At 51.5% G+C, this 16,456-nt stretch overlaps 5 protein-coding genes across 5 annotated transcripts; 2 read left to right on the top strand and 3 right to left on the bottom strand.

The window, feature by feature from the left end:
* Positions 1-1,294: 1,294 nt before the first annotated feature.
* KY384_006782 (uncharacterized protein) lies at positions 1,295-1,837 on the bottom strand (the record flags this gene model as incomplete). The annotated part of the gene is made up of 2 exons (XM_044815275.1): positions 1,295-1,611; positions 1,762-1,837. 2 exons carry the CDS (start codon positions 1,835-1,837, stop codon positions 1,295-1,297), a joined length of 393 nt encoding a protein of 130 aa, XP_044667149.1.
* A 1,742-nt stretch (positions 1,838-3,579) lies between these two features.
* Positions 3,580-4,615, top strand: KY384_006781 (uncharacterized protein; the record flags this gene model as incomplete). Its single annotated transcript, XM_044815274.1, has 2 exons — positions 3,580-3,804; positions 3,857-4,615. The coding sequence occupies 2 exons, from the start codon at positions 3,580-3,582 to the stop codon at positions 4,613-4,615; spliced, it is 984 nt and encodes a 327-aa protein (XP_044667148.1).
* Positions 4,616-5,718: 1,103 nt separating this feature from the next.
* On the bottom strand, positions 5,719-6,323 carry KY384_006780 (uncharacterized protein; the record flags this gene model as incomplete). The annotated part of the gene is made up of 2 exons (XM_044815273.1): positions 5,719-6,206; positions 6,260-6,323. The coding sequence occupies 2 exons, from the start codon at positions 6,321-6,323 to the stop codon at positions 5,719-5,721; spliced, it is 552 nt and encodes a 183-aa protein (XP_044667147.1).
* An 866-nt stretch (positions 6,324-7,189) lies between these two features.
* Positions 7,190-12,740, top strand: KY384_006779 (Type I Iterative PKS; the record flags this gene model as incomplete). Its single annotated transcript, XM_044815272.1, is given in 5 exon segments — positions 7,190-7,533; positions 7,605-7,976; positions 7,988-8,756; positions 8,810-11,440; positions 11,487-12,740. The coding sequence occupies 5 exon segments, from the start codon at positions 7,190-7,192 to the stop codon at positions 12,738-12,740; spliced, it is 5,370 nt and encodes a 1,789-aa protein (XP_044667146.1).
* An 899-nt stretch (positions 12,741-13,639) lies between these two features.
* On the bottom strand, positions 13,640-14,982 carry KY384_006778 (uncharacterized protein; the record flags this gene model as incomplete). The annotated part of the gene is made up of 4 exons (XM_044815271.1): positions 13,640-13,959; positions 14,055-14,476; positions 14,540-14,790; positions 14,842-14,982. 4 exons carry the CDS (start codon positions 14,980-14,982, stop codon positions 13,640-13,642), a joined length of 1,134 nt encoding a protein of 377 aa, XP_044667145.1.
* Between the last annotated feature and the right edge of the window lie 1,474 nt (positions 14,983-16,456).

Below are 16,456 nucleotides of genomic sequence, written 5' to 3'. Positions count from 1 at the left end.
AGGTAACGTCGATCCGAACTTATATAACGATAATCGCCTGTCCCCACTAAGAAACGGCGTGGGGAGCCGTTCTCACAGTTGCGCCCTATCAGGGTATTTTAAAGACCAACTTGTTGCCTTAAACTCGTGATGGGAAAGACCACGATTCTGCCTTGCCATCGCTGCATCTGCAGTATCTCAGAGACATCCAATCCATTGCGAGAACGTCTGTAAATCCTTACAGATATTGTTTAAGGCACCAGAGATCTTCACCATGCCACGTCGTTGCAGACGTCTTCGGTGAGAAGTATGCCTGTCTGCGTCCGAGGATACCGCAAATGAAAGAAAGTCGCCACTGTCAAATATGAGGATGCAATTCACCGTCATGGAGGTTATTGACCCGTTGGCGCATCCAGAGAATGCGGAGAAGACGGTACATTCGTCTGATTAGTGGGTCCAACCGTGAGACAGGCCGGTGCAGGTGGAACTTCCTGCAACATGCGGCTCTAAAACAAAGCGCGCCAGATTCATTGGCCGCTGAAAAACATGGACTTCAGCCTGACGCGGAATGTGACGTGGGGAAAATGAGCTTCGTTCGAGCGTTGTAACATGAAAGGCTGCCCGCCGCGCGTTCGCTTCTTTTCTTTTCTGTTCTTTCATCGTTTGGAGAACGCCTGGGGAAGGAAGTCATCGGCCTTTGCGCCAGCTCTCGAGATGGACCAGGAATTGATCAAAGAGCTGCTTGAGGGTCCTGGACTGAAACCTCCGCCCGGCATCAAGCCGAATTTCGAGAATCCGCCAAGTCAGTATGAGACCAATGTCGCGGTCGTTTCGCTCTGTTTTGTGGTGGCGACCTTTTGTGTGGTGGTTAGAGGGTATACCCGCTTTGTTATTATGAGGAGCCATGGATGGGAAGATTGTAGGTCCTGTTGAGACGGAAGGCTACCTTGTTATTTCTAACGTATGGTAGATACCTGCTTCGTCGCATACGTGAGCCGACTCCCTGTTCCGCGTCGCAGTCCTTGGGTCTAATTCAAGGTCAGCTCGGATTGATTGTGTACGTCATTTTGATGCTCTTGCCAATATTTCGATATCACGCCGGAATACATCAATGGAACATACAGGGTAAAACCCTTGTACCCTGGGTGAAGGTAGGCCAGCCCCGAAAGCATCGCGCATGATAGGGGCGACACAACTAACTGGAGACTGCGAATAGATTGCGAATGGTGTTGAAATAACCTACATTCCAACAATCTTCATCGCCAAGCTCTCTATTTTGCTCATGTATCTGCGCCTCTTCGTACCCGGCTACAGGTCAAAGACGTACTGGACCATACAAGGGGTCATCTTGTTCAATTTCCTCTTCTATCTGGCGAACATCCCAATCGAGATCTGGCCATGTGTACCTAGAAGCAAGTTGTGGAACCCGCTCAAGCCCGGCCATTGCATCAATAACGAAGCGGTCTTTGTCGCTGGAGGCTCGATCAACATGATCTCCGACTTTGTGATCCTGCTCATTCCCATGATCATAGTCTGGCGACTCAAGATGGCGCGCCGGAAGAGACTTGGAGTCTCTGGCATCTTTGCCTTCGGGGTCTTGTGAGACTCTTTTGCTTGGGGTCAGGTCATCGACTAACAGCTTTCAGCGGTTGCATAGCAAGTATCATGCACCTGGCGACTAGTGTTCCTGCCGCACGAAGTCACGATGAGACCTACTACCTTTTCCCCGTGGCGCTGTGGACGTGAGCCTCTTTCCCCTTCCTAATAAAGACCCGCACTTACCACCCGAGTCAGACTCGCAGAAATCACTTCCGCAATCGTCTGTAGCTGCCTCATCTTTGCGCCCAACTTCTTCCATCATGTAGCACCCTTAATGACCACCAAATTTTCTTCCTACCGTTCACGAAGTAGAGACAATAGCAGCAGTTCGGTTTCTCGCAGGTTTCCAACAACTGTACCGCCTTTGGGTAAACGTGCAAGCTATAACGGAGAGAGAGATTCTTGGCTTGAACTTGGTGAGAGTACCACTTGGTTGAGTATGTCAACACCGCCTACGATCCATTCTACTGGCCGCGTAAGCCATGAGGAGGCAAAGGGCGGAAAGCCTCTTCCGGACTTGCCAGACTTGCCTACTTTGCCGGCAAAATATAGAGACCCTGGCCCTGAGAATGGATGATGTGACTCTGAAACGCAGAGATCGATAAGTGAGCATCAAGCGGCGAAATGGAACGTGTCGGAACATCCTTTGAGTTTATCGAGAACGGAGTCGCTGTGAAAATGGCGGCGTCCGGAATTCCATATCAGGTTTGAACACTTGAGAATCCGCCCAAATGTTCAGCGACGCTCAATCGCACAACTAGTCCAACGTTCCAGGAGGGTCCAAATGCTAGCTTTGAACTGGAAAGCGAGAACGGATAGCAGCCGCAGGTCTCTATACGGACAGACAGACACTGAAATGAAGACCAGGTCATAAGAAGGACCGTCCAGCGTGCCTTGACAGATTACTGGCCCAAGGAATGGGTGTATGTCTCGCCTTCAGAACGGAAGGACGTCTCGCAATACCATCTACCATCACGAGTGGGTTATTGAAGACATAATTCACGTAGTGCACTTCTAGAAACAGGTAATTCATGTGCTCATTAATCATATTGTTTAGTATGTACGGAGTATTTGACAGGTGGTAACGGTTTCTGTTTCTACTCGGTATGGGTATGGCAATGAATTGTTCACCAATCTTCTTCGTAAACTGTACTGAAGGTCATGATTATCACAGCTTCATTGCCCTTGTTCAACGTGTATCAGGTTTGAACGTCTTCTCTTTGCCTAGAGGTAGAAAAGGAGTGGCCCTAGAACTAACCTTAAAGTGGATGTGCGCGGCAAAACTCCGGCCCGACAGAAATGGCCGCTTCAACTCATTGCGTCATCTAAACAAAGATTTTCTGAACTTTGTCAAAACTAGAACAATGGTCGAACACAAGTAGAAGCACCAACATCGCTGAAGCTTGTTAGTGTCTATTCTTCTGATAGGGAAGTGTGGGATATGGAGTCTCGACAAGTTATGGAAGAAAAAATCTCACTCTATGCAGGGCTCTACTAGTAGGACCTTGCCACGAGGACATGCAATCCATATTCTGGAGGGTCACATAGTCTCTGGCACTCCACGTGGTAACTGCCGATCCCTTTCCGCGTATCTTTATCAAATGATCGAGAGGTGGCTGACCTCGGATTCCGGTCTCGTTTCAGCCTATCATTGCAGGGTCCAGCGTATACGTTTTCACATGGCGTGGAAGCCATTGAAGGCACAGCCGTCGATCGACAGATGAATATCCTTCAGGATAATGAGCGGACTCCGTGCACGTCTGTCAGCAGACTTGGTCAGACTCAGTGGGGCGTGGCGCCGCTGGCAGCAAGTGACGAGCAGGGTGTTTCCGTATCTCTTGCCTTCGAGCAGTGACGTATTCATGAGGTGATTTCAAATGTGTCAGATTTTGCTGGTATTTCTCTAGGCTTTAGCCTCATCTCCACGTCTCACATTATTTTCCAAGCTCAAGAGTCCATTACCTCTCCCCCGTTTTGAACTTCTTTCATTTTGAACTCAGCATGGCTTTGAAGGCTGCTTTGGATCCAGTCAAGATCAAAGAAGGTATCTGGGGAGACATTCTCACAAGTCAGGAGGCAGGTCTTCCTGAGTTGGCCGACATAGACGATGAATCACGGAGAGTAATCAGAATTATGGGAGGAAACCCAGGTGCTATGCAATTGCAAGGGACAAACACCTTCTTAGTCGGCACGGGTAAATCGAGGATACTCATTGACACCGGCCAGGTACGACTCTCTTTTCTGTCAGTATCGCAGCGCTCACTAACTCGTTCTCTAGGGCATACCACTGTGGGCAGACAATGTGACCAAAGTCCTCCAGGAGCAGGATCTTGATTTATCACATATCCTCATCACGCATTGGCATGGCGACCACACTGGTGGTATCCCTGACCTCATCGACTTCAATCCTCTCTTCGCGTCTCGTATATATAAGAATGATCCTGATGCGGGCCAGCATCCCATCGAAGACGGCCAATTGTTCAGGACGGAAGGTGCCACCATGAGGGCAATCCATACTCCAGGCCACTCCGTCGATCATATGTGCTTTTTGTTCGAAGAAGAGAACGCATTGTTCACTGGTGACAATGTACTTGGCCACGGCTTCAGTGTCTGTGAGGACCTCGGGGCTTACATGACCAGCCTCGCGTACATGGAGGAGCAGCGCGCCACAGTCGGTTACCCAGCTCATGGTGTCAAGATTGAAGATCTCCCTCGGGTCATCAAGCAGTACATCAGACACAAGAAAAGCCGAGAAAGACAAGTATTCACGGCCTTGATGCGCGAAAAGTCAAACCTGGTGAAGAAAGGCAGACCTGGTAAAGCAAGTCTTAGTATCCGTGAATTGGTTTTTGCCATGCATGGTGACGTGCCAGAAGAAATGTTCGAATCTGCTATGGAGCCATTCATGACTGAGGTCCTGTGGAAGCTGGCCGAGGATCGGAAGGTGGGGTTCGAAATGTTCAGGGGCAACAGGCGCTGGTTTATCAACGAGCGTACGTGGAAGGCGGAGTCGCGAAAACAAGGATTTTGCGACTAGGTATTTTGTCAAGCATTACACCCAATTTTCATAGATAGCGTTCAAGCATTGCAAATCTCCCACTCGCGTCTTTCTCATTTAAAGAGCCTGAAGGGCGATTCACGTGGCATTTGAGAGGCGATCCCTCTATCGGTGCAAATGTATTCCGTATTAAAGAAAAGGCAGCCTATTCACAAAGTGATTGGACAACTATCTTATGGAACATGAGGACTCGGAGAAATTCGCAGGTAAGAACAGGGGTAACCTGACGACAGCGTTCCTCATAGACACTTTGTTGACGATCTGGAACGGAGGAACTTGCACATTCGGCTCTCGCACTTAGATAAGAAGCGAGAATAGAAAGCTGACAGGGGTCCTACATCTGCGTGGAACATAGATCGGATGTTCAGGCTACACAGACATTTTCAGTTGCGTGAGTGGGTCGTCCAGGGCACCCACTACCTTAAAACCCCTCCCGTAGGCGCTTCTCAGGGCAGGGTATCGACCAATGACCGGTGGAGGGGTGGCAAACCGTCTTTGGAAAACTTCCTATCCCTTGCTAAAGACGACAGAAAGCAACAAAGGGTGCAAAATATAGCTTTGGGACATTGAATGCCATCAGATTGGGCATGAGATGATCGTCTTCGTTCAGATAACGACTCTCATCTCTCCAAATAGGTCTCGGAGAGCACTGCACAGCATCTTGATCAGCCCTACCCCTTGGACCCCTGAATCTGTGTCGTCCATCGTCACAATAGCCGCTCCTAGGTTAGTGGCAATCACTGAGCTGTACCTACTAACGCAACGTTACCGTACGCCGGCTGCTTCCAGTACTAGGCATGTGACCAGAGACGTAATGTTACATTCCGACGTCTCCTAAATCTAATCTATATCTAATCTTGCCCCCTTCCACACCAAATCTTCAGTCCAGTCTAATTTGCTAACACCGTGCTAAATCCTAAATCGACTTCGAGTCCTCTACGTCGTTCCTATCTTTCAAAAGATTATGGCTCTGGACTTTGAATCAATAGGGGTCCTTAATCGCAGTCTTGTCAACATCAACGTTCAACATTCGATGCCTCCAGATAAGCGCCACCTCATCCCTCCCCAGCACTTGGTGCCAATCACCAAAGACTCCAGGCCACAGCGACTCCAATCGCTGGGAAAATAGTCCTGATGTAATTTAACCTCACCCACTCTTCAATCTGCTTCCGTGTCTCCGGCACTCCACCATCACTTCCCACAACAATTGCACCGATTTTCTCTCCTGCAATTTCATTCGCCTGAGCTCCTCTCGCTTTCTGCACCTCTGCATTCTTCTTCAAAAGAGTCTCCTCCAATGGAACGATGAATCGGAGCGTGAAGGGCACGATGCCGACGATGAATGCGCCGGCTACTAAAAGAAGCAGGGCTCGCTTGGTATCGCCATACCAGTAAGTTAAAATGGCATTGAGTAAGCAGACCACACTGGTAGGGATGGCGTTCATAGGGCAAAGATGGAAGCCCCGGAGGAAGGAAGTTTTGAACTGTGCGAGGATAAGGTGCTCGGGCGTATCTGGCGGGGTCTGAAGGACTGTGGGGAGGGACACGTAGGAGAGGGAAAACTGGCAGCCTGATCAAGATGGTGAGTGAGATAAACAAAGATCTAGGAGCGAGATCTCTGACCTGTGAGCATCGACGCGCTGGTGATGATTGCCATCAGAATCGGTGTGAATAGAATATACGCCATTGTGACGGCAAAGAGGGACGACAGCAAGAGGAATTTGCTTTTAGAATGGCTTCAATATACAAACGAGCAGCAATGCCTCGGGAAGGACTACGGAATATGGACTGCGAACTGAAGATAAGTATACGTTGATGTCTGATCTGCACGCCCACAACGACCACCGTCGCATGGTCGCATCGTGACGGTCCGATATCGAGCCTGAAACCAACACGGCTTCTATCCAGGTAGACCGTCGTAAGCTGAGAGTACCTTGCATATGGGCGACAGCAAAGCTTCCGCCTCTTGAGTCTGTACCGGATTCCGGGCTCGGAATACTGGAAGCCAAGGTCTACGATCAAAAGAGGTTAGTGCAGCTGACCACTAGCGCCACGCTTACGCAAACCTTAAGATGTCACGCGAATTTCCGGACGGCCCCTGACATACGGCTCTTCCTACAACGTGCAAGGACACATCGGACCCCGTTGCAATGGCGTCTGATCTCGAGATGATTTCTAGATTATCCCCATGCTTTGGTCTCGGGACGATGAAGCGAACGCTCTCGCCTGCTGAGTGGCTGCAAGCTCGGCCCGCGCCTGATCCACCGCTGGTAACATCCGTGCTGCCTGAGATGACAGGCTCTACACTGGGAATACCTCTGCGGTGACGGGCCTATGACTAGACCGGAGTCTACTGCATATGATGTACCCCGAAACCCACGTGTTTATATGCAAAACCCACGTAAACTCCAACGGCTGTATGGGTAAAAAGACCCTCGAAGCCTCCCCTCACATGAAGCGTTCCATTCATTGACAGTCATTCTGTCCTCCACCCTCAGCCCTGTGCTTTTGCTGTTCGTTATACTTGCATGTACTCTAGCGTTCCTTTTCATCATGGATACCCCGTCGTCCTCCTCCAGCGAGGGTATCAACGACTTCACTTCTAAGCTCGTCTACTTCAGCAACGAGTTTCCCAACGATGACCTTCAAGACCTATTTCGACGTCTGCAGAGAAATAGTAAAGATAGGCGATTTAGGCAGCTGTCGATCTTCTTGGACGAGGCAACTACGGTTGTGAAAGAAGAAGCACTGAAACTCCCACAGGCACAACAAGATCTCCTTCCCCAATTCTCGTCGGTATTGCAGTTGGTAGACAATGGAGAGTTCCGACAAGGCCCTCTGGGTGGAGCCTTGGAAAGTGCTCTTCTCTGCGTTCTGGAGATCGGAATGTTCATTGCGTAAGTGCTGCCATAATGAAAACGAAGGCTGCGTTTAGTGGAGAGAGCAGACGCTAAGCTGAGACACACAGTCACCATGAATCAAACAATCTTTCCCTTGATCTTCCAAAAACTAGCACAACCCTATCTGGCCTGAGTATCGGGTTGTTTGCAGCTGCGGCAGTCTCAGTATCGTCGTCGTTGCCAGAATTAGCCCTCACAGGAGCAGAGAGCGTGAGGGTAGCATTCAGGCTCGGTGTTCACGTGGAAGGCGTGTCGCAATCGCTCGAACCTCGCCCAGCGGATGGAAATTCCGATAGCTGGGCTTATGTTGTTACGGGTGTCAGCGCGGAGGAAGCTCAAAGCGAGCTTGATCAATTCAACGCAGAGAGCGTCAGTAGATTTGTGCCTCCAAATTCAGACGTCACTAATGTATTCCCAAGTCTAACCCTGTCCTCACTAAGGTATTCATTAGTGCTTCAGACAAGAATTCTGTTAGCATCACTGGACCACCATCGCGCCTGAAGAACGCCTTCCGACATTCACAGCTCCTTCGTTACTCAAAGCATATGCCACTACCAGTGTACAATGGCCTTTGCCACGCGCCACACGTCTACAGTGAAGAAGACATCAGCGCTATTGTCAAAGGCTCGGAGCCAAAATGCAGCACCACACGCAAAATCCAGCTCCCGCTATTCTCGCCAGAGACTGGTAAGCCATACCCAGCTCAAGATGCCGGGTCTCTCTTCGAACAAATCTGCACGGAGATTCTGACAGGCACGATCTACCTTGACAACCTAACAAATGGTGTACTCAAGGATGTCTCAAGCACCGGGAGACCTGAATGTCTAGTATACCTTTTCCGAGTATCCCTCATCGCGAAGAGCTTCCTCTCAGTCATTGAGTCGGAGTTGTCCCACGTAACAGTGGTCAAATATGACTTGATAGATTGGGCGTTCAAGCAGCCCGCGACAGCCATTCCGCGATCTCCCAAACAATCCAAGCTGGCCATTGTTGGATACTCATGTCGATTGCCAGGAGGCGCAGACGACAATGAGCTTTTCTGGCAGCTTTTGAAGGAAGGACGAGACGTTCACTCTGAAGTTCCTGCGGACCGATTCGATTTGAGTACTCATTATGACCCAACTGGGAAAACGCCAAACGCGACACAGACACCTTTTGGGAACTTCATAAATCAGCCAGGACTGTTTGACGCTGGTTTCTTCAACATGTCTCCAAAAGAGGTGAGTACAGCTTATCCAAATCGCTATCTACCATTGCTGACCAGTATATCTAGGCCGAGCAAACAGACCCAATGCACCGTCTCGCACTTGTAACCGCGTATGAAGCACTGGAGATGTCGGGATATGCTCCAAATAGGACCCCCTCAACTAACCTCAAGCGCGTCGGAACCTTCTACGGCCAAGCAAGCGACGACTGGAGAGAACTAAACGGCGGCCAAAACATTGGCACTTATGCCGTACCTGGAGGTGAAAGAGCTTTCGCCAATGGCCGAATCAATTACTTCTTCAAGTTTGGCGGACCAAGTTTCAACATTGATACCGCTTGCTCAAGCGGTCTTGCTGCTGTCAATTCAGCTTGCTCGGCACTTTGGTCGGGCGAGGCAGACACCGTACTCGCAGGTGGTCTTAGCGTTATCACTAACCCCGACAACTACTGCATGTTGTCACAAGGTCATTTCCTATCCAAGACCGGCCAATGCAAAGTCTGGGACAAGGGCGCCGATGGCTACTGCCGTGCTGATGGTATTGGCTCGGTCGTTATTAAGAGACTCGAGGACGCCGAGGCTGATAATGACAATATCATCGCCACTGTTTGCAGCGCATTCACAAACCACTCTGCGGACGCTCTCTCGATCACACAGCCACACGCTGGTGCTCAGAGGGAAAACTATACGCAAGTTATGCAAGATGCAGGTGTTAATCCCTTGGACGTGAGCTACGTTGAACTTCACGGTACCGGTACACAGGTCGGCGACGCAATCGAATCCGAATCGGTATCAGACGTGTTTGCTCCTCTGGTCCCTCGACGACGGGCTGATCAAAGACTTCACCTCGGTGCGGTAAAGTCTAATATCGGTCACGCTGAAGCTGCCGCTGGTATTGCATCGCTACTGAAAGTCCTACTGGTCTACCAGAAGGGCGAAATACCCCCACATGTTGGAATCAAATCGGAGTTCAATCCCATCCTTCCCAAGGACCTGGACAAACGTAATGTCGGTCTCAATCTAGAGCTTGTTCCTCGGCCTCGGATACCAGGCAAGAACCGCTACACTATCGTCAATAGCTTTGGTGCCCATGGTGGAAACACCACGATGTTGCTAGAAGATGCTCCCGAGAAAATAAAATCAGGAGAAGATCTGCGTCCTAACTTCCCCGTCGCAATATCTGCGAAGAGTAAGATTGCTTTGAAGAGTAACGTCGAAGCAATGATATCGTATCTGGACCAGAACCCTGAGATTGACATTGGTGACCTCTCTTATACCACGTGTGCAAGACGTATCCATCACAATTTCCGTCTCGCAACATCAGTCGCAGGCACGGCGCAGCTACGGAAGTTCCTAGAGACCTCAGTCGAAAAGGCAGGTAATCTCCGCCCCGTCGGAGCCCCTCCTGTTGCATTCGCCTTCACTGGGCAAGGTGCCTTCTACAAAGGTATCGGCTCTCAATTATACAAAGACTTTCCAGCTTTCCGCACGCAAGTCCAGCAACTCGATCAACTTGTGCAGCAATTTGGTTTCCCTTCAATCACTACAGCCGTGGAAGGCTCCGTTGGGGACGGCGTATCTCCTCTCGTCACACAGCTTACGATTGTTGTTATCGAAATCGCATTGGCGAGATTCTGGGCTCTGTTTGGTATTACTCCTAGCGCAGTCATCGGCCACAGTCTCGGTGAGTATGCCGCTATGGTCGTAGCGGGTGTGATGTCCGCTGCCGACGCAATCTTCTTGGTAGGCAAGCGAGCAGAACTCGTCCTCGCATCAGCCGAGATCGGGAGCCACATCATGTTGTCGGTCCGAGCAAGCGTGAAAAATATCAAAGAAGCTGCTGGTCAGAACAAATCGTACGAAGTGTCCTGCATCAATGGACCTGACGATACAGTCATCAGCGGTCTTCGCAGTGATATCCAAGCTACCCGTGCATCATTGGAAGCCAAAGGACACAAATGCATGGAATTAGACGTTCCATTTGCGTTCCACACTGCACAGATGGATCCAGTGCTGGAACCTTTCGAGCAGATTGCGAAACATGTCGCTTTCAAAGCACCTAGCGTCCCTATCCTTTCTCCTCTCCTTTGTGACGCCATTTTTGATGACAAGACCGTCAATGCGAGCTATCTCTGTCGTGCTACGAGGGAGACTGTCGACTTCGTTGCTGCTCTTGAGGCCGGTGAGGATCTTGGCATCATTGAAGACAAGACTCTGTGGGTTGATATTGGACCACATCCAATCTGTGGTTCGTTCATCCGCAGTTGCGTGAAAGACGCTCGAGTCATCCCCTCGTTGCGCAAGAACGAAGAAAATTGGGCATCTGTGACTAGCAGTCTGGCCGCTTTACACTCCGAAGGCCTTTCTATCTGCTGGAACGAATACTTCCGAGACACTGAAAGAGCCCACACCCTACTCGAACTTCCCAAGTACCAATGGAATGAGAAAGATTATTGGATACAGTACGAAGGCACATGGACCCTCGATAAAGCCTTCCCTCATGGCAGTTCAAACAAGGCAAGCTTGAGTGCATTCGGAGCTAGTGGATCCTCCCTGAGGACCTCATCAATACATCAAGTGATATCAGAAGAGTTGCAAGACACCACTGGCACTCTGATTGCGATCTCAGATCTTATGCACCCAGATCTCTTGGCCGCTGTATGGGGCCATAAGATGAACGATAACGGTGTCGCCACATCTGTAAGTACTTTCATACCTCGATCTGAGCATAGCTGACTTCACCTAGTCTATCTGGGCCGACATGGCTGCCACAGTCGCTGAACATCTCTACAAGAGCGTACAGCGAAAAGCCAAAGACGTCTATCTCGACGTCGCAGAAATGGAAGTCCTCCATGCTCAAATCGCGCAGAAAGACACCAGCAGCGCTCAACTAATACAACTCGAAGCCACCATCGACCTCGGCGCACAAGCCACTCAGATCTATTGGTATACTATCGATGCAGAAGGCTCCCGCTCAGAAGCACACTTTGCATCCGCTACCGTCCGCTACTCCAGCCCAAAGAAATGGCACACAGAATGGGACCGCGTCTCGCACCTTGTCCAGGGCCGCATCGAATCTCTCTCGCGTATGGCAGCCGAGGGCGAAGCCAACCGCCTTAACAAAAATATGGCTTATACCCTCTTCAAGAACGTGGTCGACTACACCGAAAAATACCGCGGCATGCAATCCGTCGTGCTCAACGACCACGAAGCCTACGCGGACATCACCCTCTTCCCCGAGCGCCACGGCAAATGGCACACGCCCCCGCACTGGATCGACAGCGTCTGCCATCTCGGCGGCCTGATACTCAACGGCTCTGACGCCCAAAACACCAAAGACTTCTTCTACGTCACCCCCGGCTGGGACAGCTTCCGCCTCTCCAAGCCCCTCGAGGCTGGCGGCAAATATCGCAGCTATGTCAAGATGTTCGAGACTGGTGAGACAAATATGTATGCTGGCGACGTGTATATCTTGCAGGACGAGACCGTCATCGGCATGATGGGCCAGATGACCTTCCGCAAGGTCAATCGCGTGCTGATGAATCAATTCTTCTCTGCCCCTGACGCGGGCAAGAAAGCCTCCTCTGGTGCGGCTGGTGAAGCGGCGCCGAAACCAAAAGCCGCTGTCCCGAAGCCTGCGCAGAAGAAAGAAGAAGCGCCCGCTGCGCCGCCGGCGGAGAAGACAAAACCCCTGCCTGAGCCGAAACAGGCGAAGGAGGAGCCGAAACCTGCTGCTGCGGCTGCGGCCGCACCAGCAAAGGCAAGCGTGGAAGACAATATCATTGGCGATGCGCTGAAGTTGATTGCAAGGGAGACGGGCCTAGAGGCCGAGGAGTTGACTGATGATGCCAGCTTTGTGGAGCTGGGGGTGGATAGTCTGATGAGTTTGGTCCTGAGTGAGAAGTTTAAGAGTGAGTTGCAGGTGGAGGTTAAGAGTAGTTTGTTCATTGAGTGTCCGAGTATTGGGGAGATGAAGGGGTGGTTGGAACAGTTTTGTTAGATGGGGAGGGGGAAGGGATGGAAAAGAGGCGGGGATGGGGGAAGGGTTGAAATCTCGTAAGTCATGTCGGGATGGTAAAAATGTTGGAGAGACATCCTGTATTTTTCATGCGGGCGTTATCGGGTTGGTGATGCAATAGATCGATAATGCAGATATATCGTATATGTCCCGTGTTCTTCTTATGTTGCACGTTTCTGCTCTCCTGAAATCCTGCTCCTATCTCCCCACAACACTTCGACAAGCCTAATCATTGCACTCTCTACTGCGAATTTAGCTGTGTGTTGCTTACCTAACTATATCTAACTTATACCTCCCTCCCCCACCCTATCTTCCTCCAAACCTCCACCCTCTTAGATCTTCATCGCGTTCATCCCAACAGTAGCCTGCCTCCCCTTTTTTTTCTGACTTCCATATACCTCGCACTCAACCTCATTCTCCGAGCGCTGCGTACTTTCTAGTCCCCCCCCCCCCTTCCCCCTTCTTTCTTCTGCCCACCCACCCACCTACGTCCTCCTGTTTAATTCTTCTCTACATTGTACGTTCGAGGCAAGAGACGACGAATTGCCTCGTAGGGTTTCAGATGGGAGTTGTGGAACGTGGATTGGAGCGGTGATGATGGGAGGGAGGGAGGGAAAGCGGAGGGGGAAAGGGCAGGGGGAAAGGGGAGGGGGGTGTTGGGATGTCCTTTTTTTGTGGGTGAGGGAGATGGGATGGATGGATGGATGGCGAGTTAGAGACGTGAGGGGTTCTTCGGGGGTAAATGAGAGGGTAGGAAAGGAAGGGTAGGACAGGGCAAGTCAAGGCAGGGATGGGAGTAACAGAAATACAATTGAAGGTCCGTCGAAGTCCTACTATCCCATTCTAATTTTTCCCCAATCTCTATTTGACAGAAGAGAGCTCTACTGCTTCAACCCACACACAATAACACTATTCCGCATCGTAGGCATATACGTCTTCACGGCCTCGATCTTCAGCCCACACCGTCCCTCAAGCAACTCGTGCCACTGCTCCACCGTCCGCTCCAGCGCGCCCAGCATCGCGTACATGTGCAGATCCAGGCACGCGCTCCACCAATGCACGCCTTGGTTCGGCAACGCCATCTCGTCAATCAGGATCTTGCTGTCCGGACCCATTGCCGGGATGATTTGTTTGAGGATTTCTTCCGACTTGACGTCGTCCCAGTCGTGCAGGACGGTGCGGAGGTAGTAGAATTTGGCGCCTGGTGGTTGTTGTGAGAGGGGCGTTCCACATATCGAGGGAGAAAGGAGATGGTGATAGGGGGAAGGGGGAAGGGGGGAGGGAAGGGGGGATTACCTTTCACAGGCTGGGGTTCGAAGAAATTGTGGCTCTTGAACTCCACCCCATCAATCGCCTTCGCACTCGCAATCGTCTCCTCCAAATCCTCGAGGATGATCTTGCCGGCCAACTCCGGGCGTTTCGTCCGCAGCCGCGCGCACTGGTGTCCGATGCTGCCGCCTACGTCGACGAAGAAAGCTTGATCGGGCCCCGCGGTCACGTTGTCGAAGGGCGCGACGTCTAGCCAGTCGCCTTCGCGGGGTACGCTCATTAGTTGTTGGAACCAGGTGATTTCTTTGGGGTGCTCTTTTGCCCAGGGGAAGAAATCTTGGTCGGTTTGCAGGCCGGCGTGCCATGCGAACTTTTGCGGGTTCGAGTGGTATTGTTGCGCTTTGAGGTGGTCGGGCATTGCTTGGTAGACTGGGCCGCCGATGTTGTGGCTGGAATTGGGGTTGAGTATGTGATGGTATGGTTGCTTATTGGGGGAGGGAGGGGTGACTTACGTGTAGTACATGGCGCCATTGATACGCGGGTCGGCGAGGGCCTTGGTCGCATTGTTGGCGGTGAACTCGTCCTTGCCTGTTTCGGCGATCAGACGGCGCGAGGCGAGGTAGCGGAGGAGTCGGCCGATGAGGAGGGGCTCGGCGCCTTTCTCTGTTGAGAACTTCTCGACGCTGATGGGGGCTTGGCTCTCGGAGAGGGTGGTGAAGAGATTCAGGTCGCAGCCGGCGCGGACGACGGAGATTTCGAGGGACTTGATTATATTAGATGGTATGGATGGGCTTCAAGTGCAGCGTCTACGAACTGTGTTGAACAACCTCAACATGGTGTCATGGGGAGTCTCCATGGCATCGGCTGCGGAGCGGAGAGAGTCTTGGAGCTTGAGGCGGCTGGCCTCGTCCACCATTTGGGTGGAGCCACTGAGGGGGGCAAGAAGTGAGTCCATGGTAGATTTGAAATGTTTTCAATTATTTGATGTTATGGTTGGAGTTGTTGTGTAATGTCAAGCCCAGTTTGGAAACTGAGACCTGCATGGACAACTCTCTCCATATTATAACTACATACTGTGATGGTGTTGGTCTGGCACCAGCACCATGTTCGCAGTACAGAGTAGCCAGCTCTGCTCCCCCGGGCCTGCAGGACGGATGCCGATGGAGGCCATTCTGATGGGTTACATGCCCCAAGAGTTTGGCCAACCTCGCCGTCAGCAAATCGAAGACATCGGAGTCCGGGCCTGTGCTACGTGACGGGCGGCGTCAGGTAGAGTGTCAATCCTCTGCAGATCCCTCAATCCTCAAACACAGATCTTACGCGGCAACTTGAGACGGCAATGCATGCAGAACACATCAAAAGGCGCACTGGTGCCTTTCGATGCAAGTACTCGATCATGCAAGCAGGCGTGCGGCGAGGTCCCGAAGGATGGGTGGTGTGAGAGACACGTGTGAAGGATGGGAGAGTACTGTAGCTCCAACGCGCGGAGCTGAAAGGAAATGCGGGGGCCACTGCGGCTGATAAGCACGAGTAGGTCATAGAGGACCGGAGTAGATGTGAGCGGCCTCTCAGCTGTTGGTCCTCTGGATAGTCTGCAAGAACTAACAATGCCAAAAATAAGGACGCACATTGACAGGACAATAATGCGGACGATCCAAGGATTGGCATGTGCAAGTCAGCAGGATTCGCCTGAGGGATTCCATTGAGTTCATGCGCAGCCTTACCTAAGTCGTATTGGCGACAGGCGATCCCTGCACCTTGCCCTACTAAATACGCGTGTCGTGGTACGTACCGTTCGCGGAATTTCATCCTATCTTCGTTGGTTTCGATCAGCAGGGTCGTAAGATACCGTTCTAACTGAAAGGACTTAGGGCTGTACCATCGTAAGACCGTCCTGCCTGTCCGTCACTAGCGGTAAAATTGATCGGCGGCCGGTTTAAGCTGGTGGCCGCCGTCTAGAGGGAGTCTAAGAGGGCCTCCCGGCCGCCTTCCGCGGGCTCCTGGGGCGTGCTCCGGGGGTGGCCTGCCAGTTGCGAAATGAGGTGTCGCTAGTGCCACTGCTGTCGATGGCGGGATGTGGCGGCGACGATGACGACAGCTGCCTTCAGGAACCGATTGGCCTTATCGGACGAGACTGCTCGATCGACGTTGAGAGGACTTCCTCCTGCGCCCATTGCAATGACAATATTCAGGAACAAGTCGAGACAATAGGGAGAGCCGTTGAATATATGTCGTGAATTCTTCACTAGCATGCACGGCGATTAAGTCTATCGAAAAGGCTATTTAGCAAATTCATCATCGCAATGGAACGCTTACCTTACTCCGATGCCCTACCCGAGGTCGCCACGGTCCGCCTGTCACGTCCTGTCATGTGTTGCTGTGGACAAATCAAAGACATATCGTGCATCGCCCACTGGGAAGGTGAGTTG

The sequence above is a fragment of the Bacidia gigantensis genome (assembly GCF_019456465.1).
Source record: "Bacidia gigantensis strain McMullin 20006 chromosome Unknown contig_255, whole genome shotgun sequence".
Lineage (NCBI taxonomy): Eukaryota > Fungi > Ascomycota > Lecanoromycetes > Lecanorales > Ramalinaceae > Bacidia > Bacidia gigantensis.
The sequence above is the reverse complement of the archived record's forward strand: the minus strand, read 5'-3'. Positions and strand labels throughout refer to the sequence as shown.